This window comes from Apteryx mantelli, chromosome Z, assembly GCF_036417845.1.
Source record: "Apteryx mantelli isolate bAptMan1 chromosome Z, bAptMan1.hap1, whole genome shotgun sequence".
Taxonomy (NCBI): domain Eukaryota; kingdom Metazoa; phylum Chordata; class Aves; order Apterygiformes; family Apterygidae; genus Apteryx; species Apteryx mantelli.
This window is the reverse complement of record NC_090020.1, coordinates 7,498,508-7,518,367: the sequence shown is the minus strand read 5'-3', so window position 1 is coordinate 7,518,367 and position 19,860 is coordinate 7,498,508. Positions and strand designations below refer to the sequence as shown.

Here is a 19,860-nt window from a genome sequence, read left to right as displayed (position 1 = left end):
TCAGTCCTTTATGTTAAGGAGGAAATGGAGCTGCCACCAGATTTTTATTATTAATCTGGAGTTTATTTTTAAAGCGTTTATTCTTTTGGAGGCACTATCTTTAGAAAGGGAGGCTTTTTGGATTTAAGATATTCCAGAGCAACTTTCTACTACCTGTTGATAGTTATAAACCTGTACTTAAACCTAATTTTTGAAAGAGAGATATTATTTCAAAATTCTGTGTAGTAGAATCTTGCTGACTAGCAGACTGCTGATCTTTTAGAATATCTACTTTTTTTTTTAGCAAAAATGTGTTATCTGTATAGCATTACTCATTAGAACCTAATGTTTATAAATACATGAATATATCTGGAAATGTGTTGTAAGTATATAAAATGTACAGTTCATGAGTAAATGGACAAGTACCTCCTGTGATATATTATCATTGTAGTTTTTGTTCTGTTACATGTTAATTCATGGAATTCAGTAATTTGCAAATGGATCTTCCAGTAATTAGTATGAATTAATTAGGTTCTACAGTATTTTTAATCTAGTAAAATGCATGCTGACAGAAGTTACTCCTGTAAACAAAGAATTTCAAATTATACAGGAAAATGTTAAGCAAAGCACTAGTGCTATAAGGCAGATTCCAAGGATGTGAGTGTAATGGAACTCAAACCTCAACAGTCATGTATTTAGCTGATGAAAGGATGTGTAATCATTGGCCACTGTATAGTCTATCTCCAATAATCTGTTTATTGTTTATAACTCTACAGGAGTCCTTTGCTGAACATCTAGGCTACTCAAATGGTGTCATCAATGGGTAACTCTTATTTTTCTTCTTGTTTATATATGTTCTGTTGAAATTACTATATCACATACTGTTTCTAGAAGATACATGCTACCAAATTTAAGCAGTTCCTAAAATAAATGTAATCAGTCCTAGAAATGGGATTTTAAAAGGATCCTAGTCAATTTAAAGCTATTGCTATAGTCCTCCAGTCTAAGAGGGTGCCTCTTACTTGAAGGAATATTTCCTCTAAATTAGCAACTTAATGCTGTTATTATCCTTGGGGTTAATGAGGATCATCTGGATTCTCCCTTTGAATGATGCTGGATCTATGTTGCATTACTAGTTTCTGAGCAAAAAAGTTGTTTTTCTGACTGATGTGAAGGAGTCTTGCATTAGCATTCAGCTAAAGCAGATAATGGTTAGGAGAACTTGGGAAGATGGTTCTGAGTGATTTTCATCAACATCAGACAAGTGATTTGTATATAGGATACTTTTTCACAGAAAATGTCGTTCTCGGAATTGGACTGAACATGGAAGAAGTATTTCTGGTTTTACAGAAAGTTTTTCCCTTATTGTGGCAAAAGCCTTTTTTCTTCTTCCTTTCCCACCACATAAAGATAAATTATATGAGTTATATGCAGGTTTATTATTTTTAAAATACTGATTTATTGCTAAAAGTACACTAATACATGCTAGATTAGGGACAAGCTTAACACCTGTGCCCAGCTACAGAATGTTATCCAGCCTTCATTGCAGAGGTTCTTGGTGTTTTCTTTTTTCGTATTTCTTTATTATAATTCTTACAATGCCATTCCCCGATTTTCCTTCATCTCCTCTTTCCCTTTATTATTTTACAAATTAGTGAAGTGCTAGCGAACTTTCTCTAGTGGAACCTTTTCAGTTTCTTTGTTCTCAGAACTTTTGTAAATACTGTATTAGGACTGATTTCCAACAAGCCTTAATATGGTGTTGTAATGACGTGGAAGAATGTTTTCTTAAAACACTCTCAGTTAATGATACCTATTCACCTGTAAATTTCTCTCTTTTGTGAGCAATTTAAATAAACATTGTCGTAACAAAATTATTTATTTACTGGTGAACTATTAATAATCTTCTGCTTATTTAATGGTTTCTGGGTAACTTTTAACTGGAATACATATTTATTTACTCCAGCAACTTGTTACAATTAGATTAAATGTTATCAAAAGTAATTAATATGCTTAAGATGAAACTTCAGTGTATATTTATACCCAGTTCTTAATAGTTCAAAGTAATGTAGTAATGTCAATCATTTTCATAAACAATGGCTGGATTTTAAGATCTCTCAGCAAAAAGTCTTCTGTCATTTGTTCAGTTTTTTTAACACCTGCTTTTTCCCTAAGGTGTAGACATTAAAAAGACTATTAGAGTATATGTAAAAGTAGATCTTAATGAAAGCTCTCATGCTTGAAACATAAGGTGGGAGTTCTCGATAGCAGTTTCTGTACAACTATGATTGTGCCTTTATCCTATATAATGTGCCTATATAATGTCATGTACAACTCTCCATCCTTTTGCTAATCCAGACCAATGAGACAAAACCTGAAAGATGAGCTTCTGAACATTTAATACGTGCCATGTAGTAAATTTGAAAGCCTTTCAAAGTTTTCTTGCTACTTTTGCACAGCTCTTTGGGTCAGCTGATTATATCTAGCTGTACTAATTGAGAATTCTCCTCTGCAAGGCTCTCTTGTGATGGATTTCACACAGGCCAACTTTTATCATTTGCTCATTCTGAAAATTGACTAAGGTTTGCTGCTCAGACATTCATTGTATTACATTTAATTTATATAATTCCTATTATATTAGATTAAAGGGGAATTCAGAGGTTGGTTTTTGGGTCTCAACCTCTGAAAGATGGATGAAGTGGGTGTTTCTTTTCCTTTTTGATAAAGAGAAATGGATATTCACTGTGCTAGTCTCTGCCAAAATGCACACATTGTGAGACACAAGTGTAAAATTTTACCTTAGAAGCACTCCTGCAAAATTAACATTAGATCCCAAGAAAAAAGGACAGAACACTGCTATTACCAGAAACACCAGCATCATCCAATGTCCTTTACACAAGCATAGAAGATTGCCTTGTCAGGATATCATTGGCTAAAGTGAGATGACTATTTTAGAGGAATTTTTCCATGATTATTTTATCCACATCCATGTTTTACTGCCTTATTCCCTATCTACCCTGTCCATTTAAGGATCAGTCTCACTGTTCCCTGCTTTTGAAGTTTCAGAAAATATTTCAGTTAGCAGAATGTTCCGATATTTTCTCATTCTGAACAAGAATAGAATGTGTTCTTCCAGCCTGAATCCGAGTGCGTATATCATTCTCAATGCTTTATAAAAATATTTGCCTCCCTCATTCTGTGTCTCCAAACTCAACACTGTTCTTAACTCTTGACCTGCACAGACAAACTCCTTTTCCTTTGTCAAAAAAGTTTTTTCAGATTTTCAGTAGAAACTGGTTGGTATCAGGATGTCTGCTTGAGCAGTCTCCCCGCTGTTAGAAGTTCTCAGGGTGACAGGGTGTAATGGCAAGACATTTAAAATCCTGAAGAGTACTCATATCTAGATTACTTGCTGATCAGAGGCAAATGACAGCCTTTGTATTATACCATCTTATCCCAGCATTTTCTTGGCACTGTGGGCTTCAGTCTGTGAAGAAACTCAGGGAGAATCCCTATCACTTTATCCTTTATGTGCTTTTATAGGAAAGCAGAGGCGGCACAGGACACATACCTGAAGCAAGAGATACCAGTACTAAAAATGTTATGCGAAGGTTTTATGACCCTCTGTCTCCCTAAGGAGAATAGGCAAAGAAGTTGGTTAACTGATGTGTTACTTTCCCCTTATTTTAAAACAACATAGATACCATAAAAATAGAAATAGACTTAAATTTGTTCAATTTGTTCTTGGTACTTCTTTGTACAACTGTCTAGAAATGGATTCTTTCTAGCTTGAATAAGGGATGGAAAGGTTGTGTATATCTTCCACCTGATTCCCTCCTTCTTGAAGTATTAATGACACTTTTTTTTTTTTTCTTACTGGTGTGCTAGACCATCTATCTCTAAAACAGTTTTGCCAGTTGCTGAGTACTTGTGCATGCATATCAGAAGGCCATGTATCTTTTGGACTAAGTATACAGTGGCTAATGATAAATTATATTTTCATGGTACAGGGTCAGGATTAGAGAAAAGTTATGTGAAATTTATTTTTCTAAAGCATATAACTGTCTTGCTGACTTAGTCATCCTGGTTACTCTTATTCTTTTTCTCAATTAAGGCTTAAACCTAAATGCTATGAGTCTGTTTTGCAATTCGTAGCACAGAGGAGAGAAGAGTAGTAATCAGACCAGCTAAACATAGTGCTGGACTGCTAAGTGTATGTGATTATAGAGTACACCCCCTGTCAAACTTACCCATTATCTCTGTGTATTGGCCTAGTTTTGAATACTTCACTTTCACGTGCAGAATAGTTGAATGGGAAGGGTGTCGATTTTAACGTGTACCTGATGAATACAGCTTATGGCTGCAATAAATACCAGTTGAAAGCAAAACTAGCAGGTGAATGTCTTGACTGACAAAATGCTTATCTATTTCAGCAATAATGCTTGTTTTGATAAATAATGAAACAGAATGCTGGTGTCAAAAAGGAAGGTATTCTGTGTAGTTCAGAGTCCACAGGGTTTTTATATTAAAAAAAAATCTTTCTGAAAAGAAAACAAATAATTCATGTGGGTTTTTACCTTCTTATTTTAATGAACATAAACAATTTTAAGAAGAGAAAAGTGCTAATAGTCTTGTTTTCCTTAAATAAATTAATTTTCCTTTATTTATATTCTGACATGGTAATGACTAAAAACTCTTCTAAATGCAGGCTCATTGTGGCATTTACAGTGTTTTTTCTCTTCAACAGAGCCGAACTGTATCGGGCCTCAGGGAAGTTTGAGCTACTTGATCGTATTTTACCAAAGTTACGAGCCACTAACCATCGTGTGCTTCTTTTCTGTCAAATGACATCACTCATGACCATTATGGAAGACTACTTTGCATTTCGAAATTTCCTTTACCTGCGTCTCGATGGTAAGCTAAATGAAAACAAAGGATAAAAAATAGGTTAGAATGCAGTACACTTCATTAGTTTGGGTAATGGGAGACCTGGGTTCTCTTCCTAGCACCTTCACGAGGGCTGTCATGTGATTATACAAAAGTACAAACATTCAAAAAACGATTTGACAAATTCATGAAGGAAAAGACTGTCAGAACTCATGAAGATTTATTAGGGCTTCAGTCATGAAGATACAGTTGTAGACCCTAAAGTTGCAACTTGCTAGAATTTTTTCAGTTCCTACAGACAAGATACTGACTAGGGTGTGCTTTTGGCCTGTCTCAGTAGAGTTGATTTTAACTATTTCTCTATCATCTTGTCTTTTCTTTATTCTGTTTAACCTGTAAACTCATGGTATAGGAACTGTCTTGGTGCACACTCAGGTCTGTATCCTGGAATGCAGATATTCTAGAGATCTGGTATTTGTGGACAGATCACTTCTTTTTCAAGCAATATTGACAATATTCTTCTGACTACAGATGTTAATGCCAGTGTTTTTGCTAGATTCCAGAAGAATTAATGCATTCTTATCTTTTTAAAGTCCCATTGCTATTCTCCACAAGATAACTGTATTTCAGTGACAGGTAAAGCCTATAGATTTTTGCCTAAATTTCACAGGAAGCTTTTTATTATTATTATCTTTGAATGGAAAGATGGTTTAGAAAAATAATGGAGGGATATAAAAAAGAAAAAGAACTAAATGCAAAAATATGCAACTAAAAATTGCATATCTCATCTGAAGGTTAAACTGGCTTGAAAGAAGTTTCCATCTCAGCCTTCCTCCATGCTAATGGTCTCTGTCTAGTACTAATCTTAAATATTGATTATTTTTACTTACTGTATTTACCTCAAACATTACGATATTGTACAGTACAAGCAGCATTTTGCCAGAATATCCTTCTAGTAGAAAAGCAATGATTTAAGGAAAACATAAAGAACAGCATGAATAAATAGATCTTAAACTCATTTTATTTGACATTTATTTGATGGTTCTTGTTAGAGCATTTTAATTTAGCTCTTTGCTTCATGCTTTATTTGGAAGAAAATTTAATGCTGAGCAGTATTCTTGTCCTTTACAAATATTAATGAACGTAACCATCAGACGCCATTATCCTTAAATGTAAAATGGGGTAATGAAACTGAGACACATATGAACTGTCTTGCTATGTTACAGGAAGTCTTTTCAGAGCTGAATGAAACACATAGTACCATGCTACAAAACCTTCTTTGCACCTTTGGCCTGCAGCTGATTTACTGCCCCATTAAAGCTGAATAAAATTACATTTTAAATGTTTTAAATTACCTTACATATATGTATTTTAGAAAGAATTCTTTCTTGTTCTAGAATATTTGTGGCAATCCACAATATGGTAAATACAGCTCCTTGTTTTTGTGAATGTTTTGCAAATAATTCATGAGGTTATGAACCTTTCTTTCTTCTTTTCCACTTCTGTGATGATGCATACCCTCCATGCTGGAATCTAATCAATATGTAGATTTTATCTAACTGTCTTCTCACATAACATGTTTTCTACCCAAGCCATGTGTTTTTTAGAGGGCTAGGTTTTTGTGGATCAGCAGTTTGGCTGTCTAATACTGGAACTTCATTTTCTGCATTGCATGCATATGGATACCTGAAAAAATATATCAAACTTTTGATGGCCTTCACTTACAGACAGAAATGTAAAAAGTTAAGGCAAGCAGCAGACCAGACTGGACTGATCCATATTAACTGTTGTCAAAGTACCTCAAATTCATCCAGTTGCCAGAGTACGCTGTACTTTGTTTTTGCTTAGAACTCTAAGTTTCTGCCACAGTTGAATTTCTTGCCTTCCCTTCCTTGCTCACGGTGCCTCTTTGCCCTTAAGATAAGACATTTCAATAATTCTTTCATATTAATTATGACTCTTAAGGCTAAGAAGTATGTTTTGGTAAATCTATATATACTTTTAAGAAATATTTAGATGCTCTAGTGGCCAGAAGGCCTTAATCAAAATTGGAGCTCTACTGTGTGTGTGGTAGTAACTTCTGTTGAAATTTGTGTGAGTCAGAGAATTGTGGATAACAGATGTTTTTATCTTTTTAAAGTCCACTTTTGAAATGTCAAGTGCTCTTAAAAGAAACGTTTAGGAGCCCTTCTCTCAGGCGTGATAGTTGACCAAAACATGTATAGTCAGTGTTTTATTCTGTATTATGGAAAATACGGCTGCAGTGGCAAAGAACAAGTGAGCTAAAATTTCCCTTCCAAATGTACCTTTAATAACTGACTTTGTGTTCAGATTATTTCAGTTAACATATTTGTTATATCTTGCTTTTAATTTCTTCTCAGGTACAACAAAATCAGAGGATCGAGCTGCTCTGCTGAAGAAGTTTAATGAACCAGGGTCACAATACTTCATCTTCTTGCTGAGTACAAGGGCTGGAGGCCTAGGCCTGAATCTCCAGGCTGCTGACACTGTTATAATCTTTGATAGTGACTGGAATCCTCACCAGGTTATCTTTATTTACTTAGCTTCATATAATATGCAATGAATTCATGGTGCTCTTCTGGGCTGCTTCTTAGGTGGAGGTAGACTGAGGTGAAAGGAACAGATCCAAGTATATTATAAAGTGCTGCTTTGAGAGACGTTAGTAAGGCAAACTGCTGCAATCCAGCAAAGTTTTTCTTGGAAACAGTGAAGTAATTTTGTGTCTCTGTATGTATTTAACCTGAGTCTAATGAAATCCTTAGTTACAGCTTTGTAGACCTGCTTCATTGGTATAACTGTATTTATCCTTTAATTTTAGGGTACTACTAAGTAGCTCCCCATTTGGAGCCTTCAATAGGTTGCAGTATTTTAGTAATGGCTATGGAGAGCACTGCCTATCTTAAGAACTCAGTGACAGTACTTGTGTAGCAGTCTTGGCCTGAAACACTGTACTTGCAGTGTTGCTGTAGGTGGATAGTAGTGAGTACAGGATATGATCACCAGGCAAAGAAGATATCAAACCACTTGGACTTTGCCAAAAAAGACAAAATAGGTAATTGCAGTCTGTCTTTGTCACATAGTGTTTTAATCCGTTCTTTTTTTTTTCTTTCTTTTTTTTTTTATATATCTGTGGAAGTACATGGCTGTACATGTGCTTTCAGTTATTGTGGAAATATATGCAAAGCACATGATAGTCAGTTGCCACATGCAAAGCTAAAGGAAGTGAGACTAAAAGGCGTTTTATATAGAACTTCTAAGACAGCACTCCCATAGGTGCCATGATGACCAGGATAAAATCAGACTTAAGAAATTTGGAGCAATTATATTTGTGGGTTTTAAAATCAGCTCAGAAGGCACTTCATTCTTTTTATTTTAGGTTATCTTTAGGTTACTTTTACAGACCTTTTAATGCAGTGTACTGCATATTCAACAGCTGGATAGCAATAAATCCTTATAGTAAAAATTACAGAATATTTTGTGGAGGACCCAATGAGCAGATTGCTAAATTATTGCATTCAGTTTGTCTTCCTTTCTTTGGGATGGGAGAGATTTGTAAATTTTAATGAGATATATGCTAAAAGGGGAGACTTTTTTTTGTGCTTAAAACATTTCCAGAAATAAAAATTTTCATTTCCTCACTTTACCATTTCCTGTGTTCATTCACATGATTTTATAAACAAATTCATATTGTAGCTTCATCTTCACTGTTATTCAAGTAGCAAATATACCTTTATGCTGCAACAGCTACGTGGTATATAGTGCTGAGGGAGGGAGCTATGGGAGGGAAGAGTTGTTTTTTTTGTTTTTTGTTTTTTTTCCCCCTTTAGTAAAAGAGTTTGTGGCTTTATGAGATAACGTAATACTGTAATAGCATTTTTAGGTTAGCTGCCCTACATTATCTGACTGTGCTGAAATAGAATCATATGATTTTTAGGAGTATGTGGGATTTTTTTTCTTTTTTTCTGAAAGAAAATAGGATAGGATTTTACATATATAAAAGCAGTTCTTTACCTCTGACCTGCAGCATGCTTTTTATATCTGTTATTTCTAAGTGCAAACACCTGATCAAAAAAGAATTTCAGTGATTCAGTCTTCTGAAAATGAACTTTAAATTAAAAGGTTTCATGTTATTTAAGGTCATGTTTAAGCATATTCAAATTAAAAGCCTATGCAACAGATCAAATAATTTTTAATTAACTTATTAAAGAACTAGTGATTTGTTTTAGATGCACAAGTTTATATCTGGATTTTATACTACTAATCTTGTTGCCTTTTTGTCCTGGAGTAGAGAGTTGTTTTACTTCAGGATTCTTTCTGACTTGGAAGGCCATGAACTTTGAGTAGAAAGGTAAAGACAGATACTTAAGCCCTTCTCAGTCACTTACTGCACATGCTTTCAGGAAGTGTTTGACTTACTGTATTTACACTGCACAGAGCATGTCCGTTTTTTTTCCCCTTCAGTTTTCCCCCTGCCTGGGTCTGATGAGTTTCTGGGAAAGTGGACAATCAGGAATGAGCAACATGAATTGTGGTGGGCTGTAGGCTTGCCTTTTATGCCAAAAAAGAATTTTGGCTTTACAGCATCCAACAAGTAAGCTGTTAGCACACATTTATAAATCACTCTCTGTGTTCTTTGCCTAATAGGACTTGCAAGCCCAAGACAGAGCTCACAGAATTGGTCAGCAGAATGAAGTTCGAGTCCTGCGACTGTGCACTGTGAACAGTGTGGAAGAGAAGATACTTGCTGCTGCAAAGTATAAGCTGAATGTGGATCAAAAAGTTATTCAGGCTGGAATGTTTGATCAGAAGTCTTCAAGCCACGAAAGGAGGGCTTTCCTACAGGCCATATTGGAGCACGAAGAAGAAAATGAGGTAAGGTGGTTAGAAATAATCAGAAAGATGATGTTTCAGGATGTGTTTACTCTTATTTTTCATCAGTTTCAAAGATTGTCATCTCCTTTGAAATCTGATAAGTTACCATATTCTTACCATCTTATTAAATAAACAATTTCATTTCTCTCTCTTTTGGTCATATTAATAGCTGTAATGATGATCAGACCTTAATGTAAAATTAAGTATTTTAACTTAGACTCATTCTACCCTTTCCTGAGTTTGGCAAAAATTTGTTCTTCAAACAAAGATTTTTCCAGAACAGACTGTAAAACAATTCCTGAATCAAAGCTGGCATTGCAAAGTGATAGCCTGATTTTCAGAAATGCTAAGTAACTAGCACTGTCTAGGTTTAATCGTGAAAGAACTTGTTCCCCTGCTGCTTCTTAGGCGTCTGTGGTTGGGTTTAAGGTGTGCTTTTATGTGCTTTGGGCTTAGGGCAAGCCAGCAATATAACTGTTTCTTACTGGTCCTGTGTCCAACCTGGAATTCTGGTTACTTCCTCTTCAAGAAACTATTAGCTTCTTCAAAACAGCTGTTAAATATTTCTTTATAATAATGGGATGTGAGATTATAGATTCACTGATGATTTGTCTGTGTCTTTTCATTGTGTTTTTCTCTGGAACTGCTGTCTTGGAATGGTGAGCCCCTTCTTTTGCCTGTCCCTGCAGATTGTTCTCTTAATGTAAATGAAGTTCATCGTTTGGATAAATTCTGCATTAGGGAGAGAGAGGAAAAATGTATCAATTATATTAAAGATGGACAAAAAAAATTCCATTCTGCAGTGACTTTGTTTCCCATTTAGAATAATATCCTGTATAGTGAAAGAATGCAGAGCCTAATTTTTCTCTGAGTGTATTTTGTAGATTTTGAATACAGTGCATACTGAAAGAAAAGCAGATTTTGCAGGCTCCGTTTTACAGATATCCTTCATTATACCATGTAAATTTTCAAAGGCCAAAGAGTTTACTTCTTCAGTGAATTAAACCCTTTGTATAAACTCTTACCATTGTTTTGCATTTAGAAGAAAGTAGTATCTCATTAAGAGAGAAGGTACTTGTTGTTTTGCATCATTCTTTTACTATTTTTTATCAGAAATGAAAGAAGTATCATAAGCTGGCTATTTTATAGGGAATGATATTCTATTTAGGTGGTAAGCTCTGAACTGGGATGATTGATATCTACCATTTTTGATGAGGTAGAACTGGAGTTCTCACCCAGCCAACACCGTCTACATGAGTAGGTGAATTAGCTTGAAACCAATAGAAATCTCTCTCAGGCAGCTTTTGGATTTGTTTTGAAAATTTAGAACGTTCTGTCATGCTTTTTCAAAGCCCTAGAAAATATTTACTTGAAAGTGCTTCAAAAACTCAGAACTGAAGTTGAGGCTTACTTAGCATACTTCATTTGATAGATGACCTTAGAGCAATCTGCTTTTTGTACTTTGCTTAAGTACACTTGAGGTGCCGTCCTGAAGCACGCACAGATTTGGTCAAGGTTTCCTTGCCATAACCCAATGCCAGTCTTTAAAGCAAACATTGGTGTTATAATCTGACTCCTAACAAAAAGTACATATAATAATACTGACCTAGATACAATAAAGAGGTTGTCTCTGTTATATTTAGAAAGATAAATTTTAGTAATATGAAAGTATGGCAGACGAGATAGAAGTAACATTCATAAAGGCGATTTTTGTGGGTGTTTACAAATTCCTTTCCTGCCAAGGGCACCTGTTTGGCAACATGATTATTCAGACTAAGCACAGATGGTCAGCCTCTTCTGTTGCAGTTCCTGCTGTGGGATCCCTTTTATTTTTAGGTTAGAAGTTGCACTGTTTGAGGTGATGGAAAGCTTGTGAAACTTCCGTGAGGTAACATGCTTCATTGATCATAAAAAATGGAAAAGAGATCTCTATTCTTTATTCTGTGTGTATGTGTTTACGTATGTAACTTCCTTTTCTTGTATGTTGAAGGAGCATTGACTGGAAGTGGGAAGATCTAACTCTCATTTTGCCGGCAGCATAGCTTATTTCATGCTTCAGTTAAATTTAAATTATATGTACATTAAGTTGCACAGGCATTCATTAGGAATTGTAGTAGTAAGAACTGCACTTTTTTCTGCGGTGTAAAAATCTCATCAATGGAGGGAAAATAGCACGTGTGGATATAAATACAGGCTTCTTTTGATGATTTAGGAAATAAAAGGCTACAGAATGTGAGTTTTGAGGCATTATATGCAGCATTCTACACTCCCAGTTCACTGAGCAGAAAATGTGAGTTTTCATGAAAAACTTTAGGTCAGCAGTATAATATACATAGATTCAGTAGGTCTTTTAGGTTTTTATGTGGGAACCAGTCAGTAGTTTGTGGTTTTGCTTGACCTGTTCTGTTGTCAGATTTGAAATGCCTTGTGCTTTCAAAATAATTTGGAGAGGGAAACTGAACCCTGTGGAGCCTGGTTATGTTAAAAATGGGTATCATAACTGTTCAGTACTAATTTTTTTAACTGAATTCAGAGTTCTGATTTGGTTTTCCAATGAATGTGTTTGTTCTTATGAGATAACTCTTTCTCTCTGAAGACAGAGATTTGCATCTCAGTTTGTGAGCAGATAATGGTCTAGACAAAGTGGGATTCAGCAGGCATTTCTTCCAGTATAATGTATGGCTTTTCTTGTCCCCGCCCCCCCTTTTTTCCTTAAAAAAAAAAAAAAAAAAAAGGACTGTTTTCATTCTACTTGCTTTGACAGGAAAGACCTCATAATGCAGAATGGTATTTCTGGGGAAGTACTGTAGAAAAGCAGAACGGAAATGCATATGTTTTAACTGAAAAATGATCTGAAAACTGACTGTGCTTTTGACCCAGGAAAACCACAAACCAGCATTTCGTGGTTGCATGTTTGCTCATTTCCTCATTCTCAATTTATGAAGGTGGTAATAAGTCCCAATTGTCTCTTTGATGAAGTCTGTTTTGCCTTGTTTCTGAATTGCACTCTGAAAGTTTGTCTGGTCTGACTGTTTCACACGTGTCTTGACAGAAGGAAGTTCAGTACAACATTGACCTGATGCAGACTGTTGCTCTAGGTTAGATATAGCTTTCTTCTTTCTAATGTCTTTAACTGTCTGTGTAACTAGGAGGAAGATGAAGTTCCAGATGATGAGACTCTGAATCAGATGATTGCTCGACGTGAGGAGGAATTTGATCTCTTCATGGTAAGGGCTATATGATCATAAGTAGAGTATCTGTATTTTTTTAACAAAGGCATTAACCATTTGTGATTCAAATGCTGGAAAACTGTATTGGAGGAATAGGCTTCATTTACTCACATTGTTCATCTGAGGAAAGAAGAGCAATCTATTTAAACAGAGGGTTCATCACATGACACACAGACTTCAGAGAGCCTTGCAGACAGCATAGTGGAACAGTGCCACTCCAGAGGAAGACTCTGAGATGACTTGAGGAATTTAGACAGTGAAAAACTGGTAGTTACTGTTTGGCTTGCTACTTTGACATCATACTTTTATTTTTTGTAATGTTTCTTCTCACTTTTGTGCTGTGCTGTTGTCAAGGACAACTACAGGAACTTAGCATGATAGTAAGATAGTAGACTGATGGTGCTGTTTTCTTTGGGAATTAGGTTGGGTTTGTGATAATTTTGTCCAGGGCACAGTTAGCTGCATCTCTACTGCTAGAACTGTTAAACAGTTGTCAAAGCAGAGCTAGGTAACAGTGATTCAAATGTAAGCAATTCATTTACATTAGCGCTTCCCTTCTTATTAGTGCTATTACAACATTGATGGAATAATTACTAAAATGTCAGTGTAGGCATGGCTCTTGCCTTTTAGCAAGTGTGCAATATGAAGATTGCTGGAGGACCTCTAAGAATCACTGAAACAGTCACAGGAGAACGCTTAAACAGTTGTTGAGAGGAAGTCACCATCCCCTCTCATTCTGCAGAGGCTGCTTTGTTCTGCAGGATGGAACAATGCAGGCACTCTCATAGGTGCATGAATATGAAAGTGTATCAGGAAGTATCCACAGAGGCAATCATTACTAGCAGCACTAGTTTTTACTAGTCTCATGCTAGTTTTTAGTCTCACACCATCTCCTGCTCAAGGTTTTGTCTTTCACCTTTACACAAGTGTGCATGGACCCTTTCTATGTATGGCAAAAATATTAAGGTGGACAATTGGCAAAGGCCATATGCCTTATGTTATTGCTGAATTGCAAGTTTAATCATTTTGTGCTGAGTTTTATTTAATTTTATCTGAGAAGAACTGAAATCCCTAAAGACAGGATGCACTGAAAATGAGTGCTCACAGATATCTGTCTTTTTAAACTTTACCTCAGTATGATTCAGGTGTAAGGAGATTTGCATGACAGAAACCAAGAGGTGACCATTTGATCCAGAATTCAAAAAGAGTACTTACAGCCAAATATTTCCTTTCTGGTCTCCATTACCTCTTTTTTCTGCACATTTTATAGCATTTTCTGCAGCTATATCCATCTTCCCTAGCTGAGAGTACAAGATGTATAGTGATCAATGTGAGTGCTTTTGTATCAAAAATCACAGTTAAAATGAAGTACCCAGCGTTCTGTGAATGCAGTTTTGCTGCTGGAAACAGCTTTTCAGTGTTGTTGCTTCAGACTGAGAAGGAAAGAACTAATCCATAGGTTGAAAGTAGTTGATGAATTTATGATTATTTTCAATAAATTTGTAAAAGTTTGTCTTTTCAGATTAAGTTTGAAGGTTATAACAGCTGATTAGTAAAATAGTTGAGGAGCCTAGAGTGAAGACAGCTTTGCATTGTGTGTGATTAATTTATGTTCTTCATACTAATTTACTTGAAGGTTTCTAAGCAAGAGTAAGGAGCTGATAGTAGGCAATAAAAAATGAAAGTGCAAAGTTAATGTGCTGTGAAAGGAGTGTGAAAATATTTTAGATAGAAATAATGAAGGTGTATATTAATAGCTAAGAAATATATTTTAATTGTTAATAAGGAATTTGTTTTTTATATATCGGGGAGCTCATCAAAGGAAAGTCTGAAAAATAATTTTTGCAGTCAGGGTTCTTTCTCTTTTTCTCCGTATTCTAGGTCTTATATAGCCAATTAAAGAGTACGAAAGGTTTGTATTCTCAAGTCTTGCGCATTTAGATTTGAGTCTAGAGACAAGCAGAGATGTAAAAGAATTTTTCACTTTACCTCAGTGGTATCAATGCAGCATCATTCCCTCTGTTAAGGCTGTACAGATATAATCAGAATTCAGCAAACTATCAGCGAAATACTCACTAATATCCAAGAAAAAGTAGTGTTTTGACTTATTATTTTAACTAGTCTTAGAAGTGTAAAAGCATGTAGTTTGCTTATCTAAAGTAAGCATTTCCAAAACAGTAGACACGAGAACAAGCTGGTTCCTCAAGAAGCTGTCCTGTGGTTGCTTTAGAACTTTTCTTGGACATGGGTCCTGAGATGTAGGTGCAGAGCTAAATACACTCTTCAGTAACAGGATGTGTACAAGTGATCTTTTGCTGGCTCCATGCCATAATCTGGAGAAGCCAGCAGAGCCTGAGACAGTGGCTGAGGATGTTTCCCTGCACTGTTATCAGTGACAAGAGTAAATATACAGTTCCATAGAGCCTCGGAATTGTGTTCTTTCTGTCACAGTTGATGCATGCTTAAGGAGTTCCTATCTCTGCACTGCATTCTTAATTGTTCTACAGATGTGGTGTTGGGGACCTTGGCTTAAAAGTACTTCTACATGAAAAAGAGAAAGGTAGAAACTTTCTTAAAGGGTCTGTGAAATGATCCTCATAGGCAATTTTGCATTTTGTTACCAAATTAGCCCTCTCGCTGAAGCGATTGTCTCGATCATGGAACCTCTTGATCTGTACTCAGCAGTGATAGCATACGTAGTAGCCCCTCCTTGCTCACTGTCTAACCATATATGTTGAAAAATATTTTGTGATTTCTGTCAAACTAGAATTGAGAATATATTTTTATCAGAATCTTTTAAGTGTGACATTAACAGAGTTATTAGCATAGAAAATGAGCTATTTTGATCTTAGGTGTCCTGAATGAATACATTCTGCTCCATAATACATTGCTCTAGCATACACAAGGAAAACTGTAGTAAGTCTGATTCATAACCAGCTTAAGAAATTCTCCAGGCACTTTTGTTAAAATGAACACAGTACAAATATTTGGAATGCTTTATGCAAGCTGCTCACCCCTTGAAACAGTTTAACATTTGTTGTATTTTCAGCTGTATTGCTTTGTATACCCGTATCTACCCTGTGACTATTCCAGCATGACCCCTTATAGATCTTTCATATTTATTGTTAAGGCCTGTCTTTCCTATTATTCTACCATTCTGAACCTGATTTTCCTAGTTAGCATCAAGAAAGGATGCCTGTTTCTAGGCTTCGTACTGTTATATAGAGTTTCACAGCAAGTTATTAGGACAATTGCTTTCTGTGTGTTGGAGACATGGTAATAGATGGGAGTGCTGTATCCATTTGGGATGTTGGTTTTACTGCTGTTGATACTGGTAATGAAACGTAGCTTTTGCATATGGGTGGGTATGGATATAGATATTCCACCATTTTTCTTTCTCAAACAAAGCATTAGATACTAATATTAATGAAGACAGTATTCTTAAGGACAAAAGTTTCTGGCTGCCAAAATGCCTTCTGGGGAGCATTTTGTACACGTGTATGTATGTATATATCCCAGGCAATTGAGATCAGAGGGAAAGTCTGGATCAAGGAAGGCTTACCTTTGATGGAGGAGGATCAGGTTAGGGAACATCTAAACAAACTGAACATACGCAAGTCCGTGGGCCCTGATGTAATGCACCCACGATTCCTGAGGGAGCTGGCTGATGTCATTGTGAGGCCACTCTCCATTATCTGTGAAAGGTCACAGCTATCAGAAGAGGTTCCTGAGGAGTGGAAGGAAGCAAGTGTCACTCCTCCCTTCAAGAAGGGCAAGAAGGAGGATCTGAGGAACTACAGGCTGGTCAGCCTCACATCACCTGAAGGTGGTGGAGCAAGTAATCCTGGAAACCATTTCCAGACACATGAAGGACAAGGGAGTGACTGAGAAAAGTCATCGTGGATTTACAAAGGGGAAATCATGCCTAACCAATCTGATTGCCTTCTACAATGAGATGGCTGGCTAAGTGGATAAGGGGAAAGCAGTGGGTGTTTTTTATCTCTACTTCAGTAAGGCTTTTTACACTGCCTCCAATAACATCCTCATAGATAGGCTTGTTCCTTCAGATTCTTCCAGTTTACCAGAATTTAAAATTTCTGTGGCAAGAAGAGAAAAGAACTTTAAGGAAGTAAGAATTTTTTCAGTTTTTACTTTTCCTGCTGCAGGTAGTTCAGAAAACAGTGACATACGACTTTGAGTTTAGAAGCTAAAACAACAAGGGGGTAGCAAAAAATTTCTGTCTGGTTTGACGTGGTCGTCTTCCCATTCACTGTTGTACATTCTGACTGATATTGTTTCCCCTAATTCCAGTATTTTATCTACTTTTTGCCTTTCACCAGTGATGTGATATCTCTGCATTATGTGGTAATAATTAATACGTAAAAACTTTAGATAGCCCCAGATCTCACATTGTCTTACTTTTCTGCTCATTGCAAATAGTCACTTCCAGTTTTTTCTCACGTTCTAAACAAGTGTAGACAAGATCCAGAGTGAGAAGTGACTGTTTCAATGTGATTTGTACAGCTCTTTCATAATTTCTTAATAGCGTGCTTCAATGAATGTTACTTTTACTGTTAAAATTAATAAATAAGAAGGAAAACTTTGAAATCATTTTTAATGTTTCTTTTTAAGTTATACTAACTTAAAAGATTTCTGATATAAAAACTGCCATGGAAGTGCTGTTTTAGGCCTCCCACCAATATGGGAGACAACACTTCATCTATGCTAGTATATTTTTTCTTCTAGGATCCAAAATGACAATGCAGCAGCAATTCACTGTATAAATCAGTGGTTTTAAACTAAGTGTTTTGTTTTTTTTTTTGTTTTAAGGACTATTGTAGTTGTCCTTTAGAAAGATCAAGATAACTACTCAGAGCTCAGCAGTACTGTGTGATTTTTTTTTTTTTTTGAAACAAAGTTTTATGCCATGATTTTGCCATCAGCTGTGTTCTTTAATTGTAGGTAACCATTTGTGGCATAGTGCTTTTTAATTTCTGGTATTTAGGCCTCATTGAGGATACTGTAAACATAATAATTATATTAGTTACAATAAAATAAGATAGACAGCTTTGCAAATACAAGTTTCGCTAATACATGGAAAGATGGGACCAGAGCTTTCCCAGAGATAAAAGGGGTTTGAACAGTATCTTGAGGAAAACCAAATGACTATTTGTATCTCTTACAACTCTGCTTGATTGGGAGTGGCTTTAATTTCCTTGTTAAGCACTTTGCTTTCAGAAGACAGCAATTAAAATATACTACCTTAGTTTCCGGTCATTGTCTTAGAATTAGAAACATGGTCATCAGGGAAAAAATGAAGACTTTCAGAGTTCAGTTTTTGGACATCAAATACTTCACTGAAGTTCTCTACTAAATAGTAAAGAAATATTTCTCATTTGGGTCTTGTCTGAGTGCAACTTGCTGGTAGCCAAGATGCCAATAAACCAGACCATGTATGCGTCCAGTTTGAATGAGGTGTTCTTTAAAAGGTGAAATACAGGAGGCCACTATAAAAACAGAAGGCTTCATCGTTGTCTGAGGTACTGAAGGATGCGAAAAAAACATGTATGTTTACCATTGGTTCTTGAACTTAGTTGGACCTGCATAGTCTCATGTCTCACATTCTGCTTTTCTGTTCTGGGGGAACTAAAAGCATTTCACTGATGTGTCTACAGTCATTGTGAGAATGTGTCTTGAGTATCCATGCCTTTTTTTATGGAGTAATTGCTCACCAAACTTGAAATTAATTTACATGACTATTTCAGTTATCTCTTAGAGGAGTCTTAATACAGCATTATCCTTCTCATATTTTTAACACTGTATCTAATCTTATCTGATATTTTTGTATGTGTTTTGATTTATCCGTAATATAGCAGGAAGGTCAGTAACCAATCAGTGTTTAAGCTGGTTGGTTTTCTGGCACTGCATAGGCAAGCTTTCCTCTGTCTCTTGATTACTTTTTTCTAATACGAGCTTTCAGAATTCTTTCTTCCAATACTCAGACTCCCATAACTAGTGTGTTTTCAGTTACTCTTTTTAATTACATAATAATAACATATGGGCATGTTGCCAGGAAATGCTTAATATTTGCAGATCACATTTATGAATACGAAGAAACCATAAAAATTGTGCAAGAAGGTAAACAGTTGTTTAATCAACAGCCACCCCTGCATTTTCATAACCTGATCTGTTTTATTTAGGTGCTGTCCATCTAGTGCTCCCAGTAACTTCCGTGAAAGTTAACTGTGGAGTCATGAACTTGACCAGATCAACAGTCAAGTGTAGAAATTCCCTGTCATAGTTGCATTTTAGAAGTATTGGGCTGAAGGAAGAGAAATACCACCAAAGGATGTAACTTGAAGTGTCAAGCAAAATTAAATAGTCAGAAATTCCCATGGTTTGTTTAATAGTGGCCCTTACAACTGTTGTGTCCCAACTGCCATTGCAGCGCATGGACATGGACCGTCGTAGGGAGGATGCCAGAAACCCGAAGCGGAAGCCCCGCTTGATGGAAGAGGATGAATTGCCATCCTGGATTATTAAGGATGATGCTGAAGTTGAAAGACTCACGTGTGAAGAAGAGGAAGAGAAAATATTTGGAAGAGGGTCCCGTCAACGCAGGGATGTGGACTATAGTGATGCTCTCACAGAAAAACAGTGGCTGCGGGTAGGTGCTGCTTTTTTTCTTTTTTACATTTGATAGTTATTTATTTGGTGGGCATTTTTTTTTGTTTTTTGGGGTTTTCGGTTTTGGGTTTTTTTTTAACTCATTGAAGACTGCACAGTTGCACGAGGGAAAGGACCGTGTAACAGCTAAGGCCCACATATTCTTATATTTCAGCTTTTACAACTGTATTCAAGGCAGAAGTTA

The 19,860-nt window shown here is 36.0% G+C and overlaps 1 protein-coding gene across 5 annotated transcripts in view; it reads left to right on the top strand.

Moving 5' to 3' along the window:
- The window catches only part of SMARCA2 (SWI/SNF related, matrix associated, actin dependent regulator of chromatin, subfamily a, member 2), a 123,926-nt gene that overhangs the window by 64,905 nt on the left and 39,161 nt on the right, over nucleotides 1-19,860 (top strand). For all 5 annotated transcript variants that reach the window (XM_067316534.1, XM_067316531.1, XM_067316533.1 and 2 more), the window contains 6 exons: nucleotides 756-802; nucleotides 4,727-4,893; nucleotides 7,248-7,411; nucleotides 9,532-9,759; nucleotides 12,909-12,986; nucleotides 19,438-19,656. In XM_067316534.1, coding sequence (XP_067172635.1) covers nucleotides 756-802; nucleotides 4,727-4,893; nucleotides 7,248-7,411; nucleotides 9,532-9,759; nucleotides 12,909-12,986; nucleotides 19,438-19,656 — 903 coding nt within the window. The remainder of the gene's footprint in view (nucleotides 1-755; nucleotides 803-4,726; nucleotides 4,894-7,247; nucleotides 7,412-9,531; nucleotides 9,760-12,908; nucleotides 12,987-19,437; nucleotides 19,657-19,860) is intronic.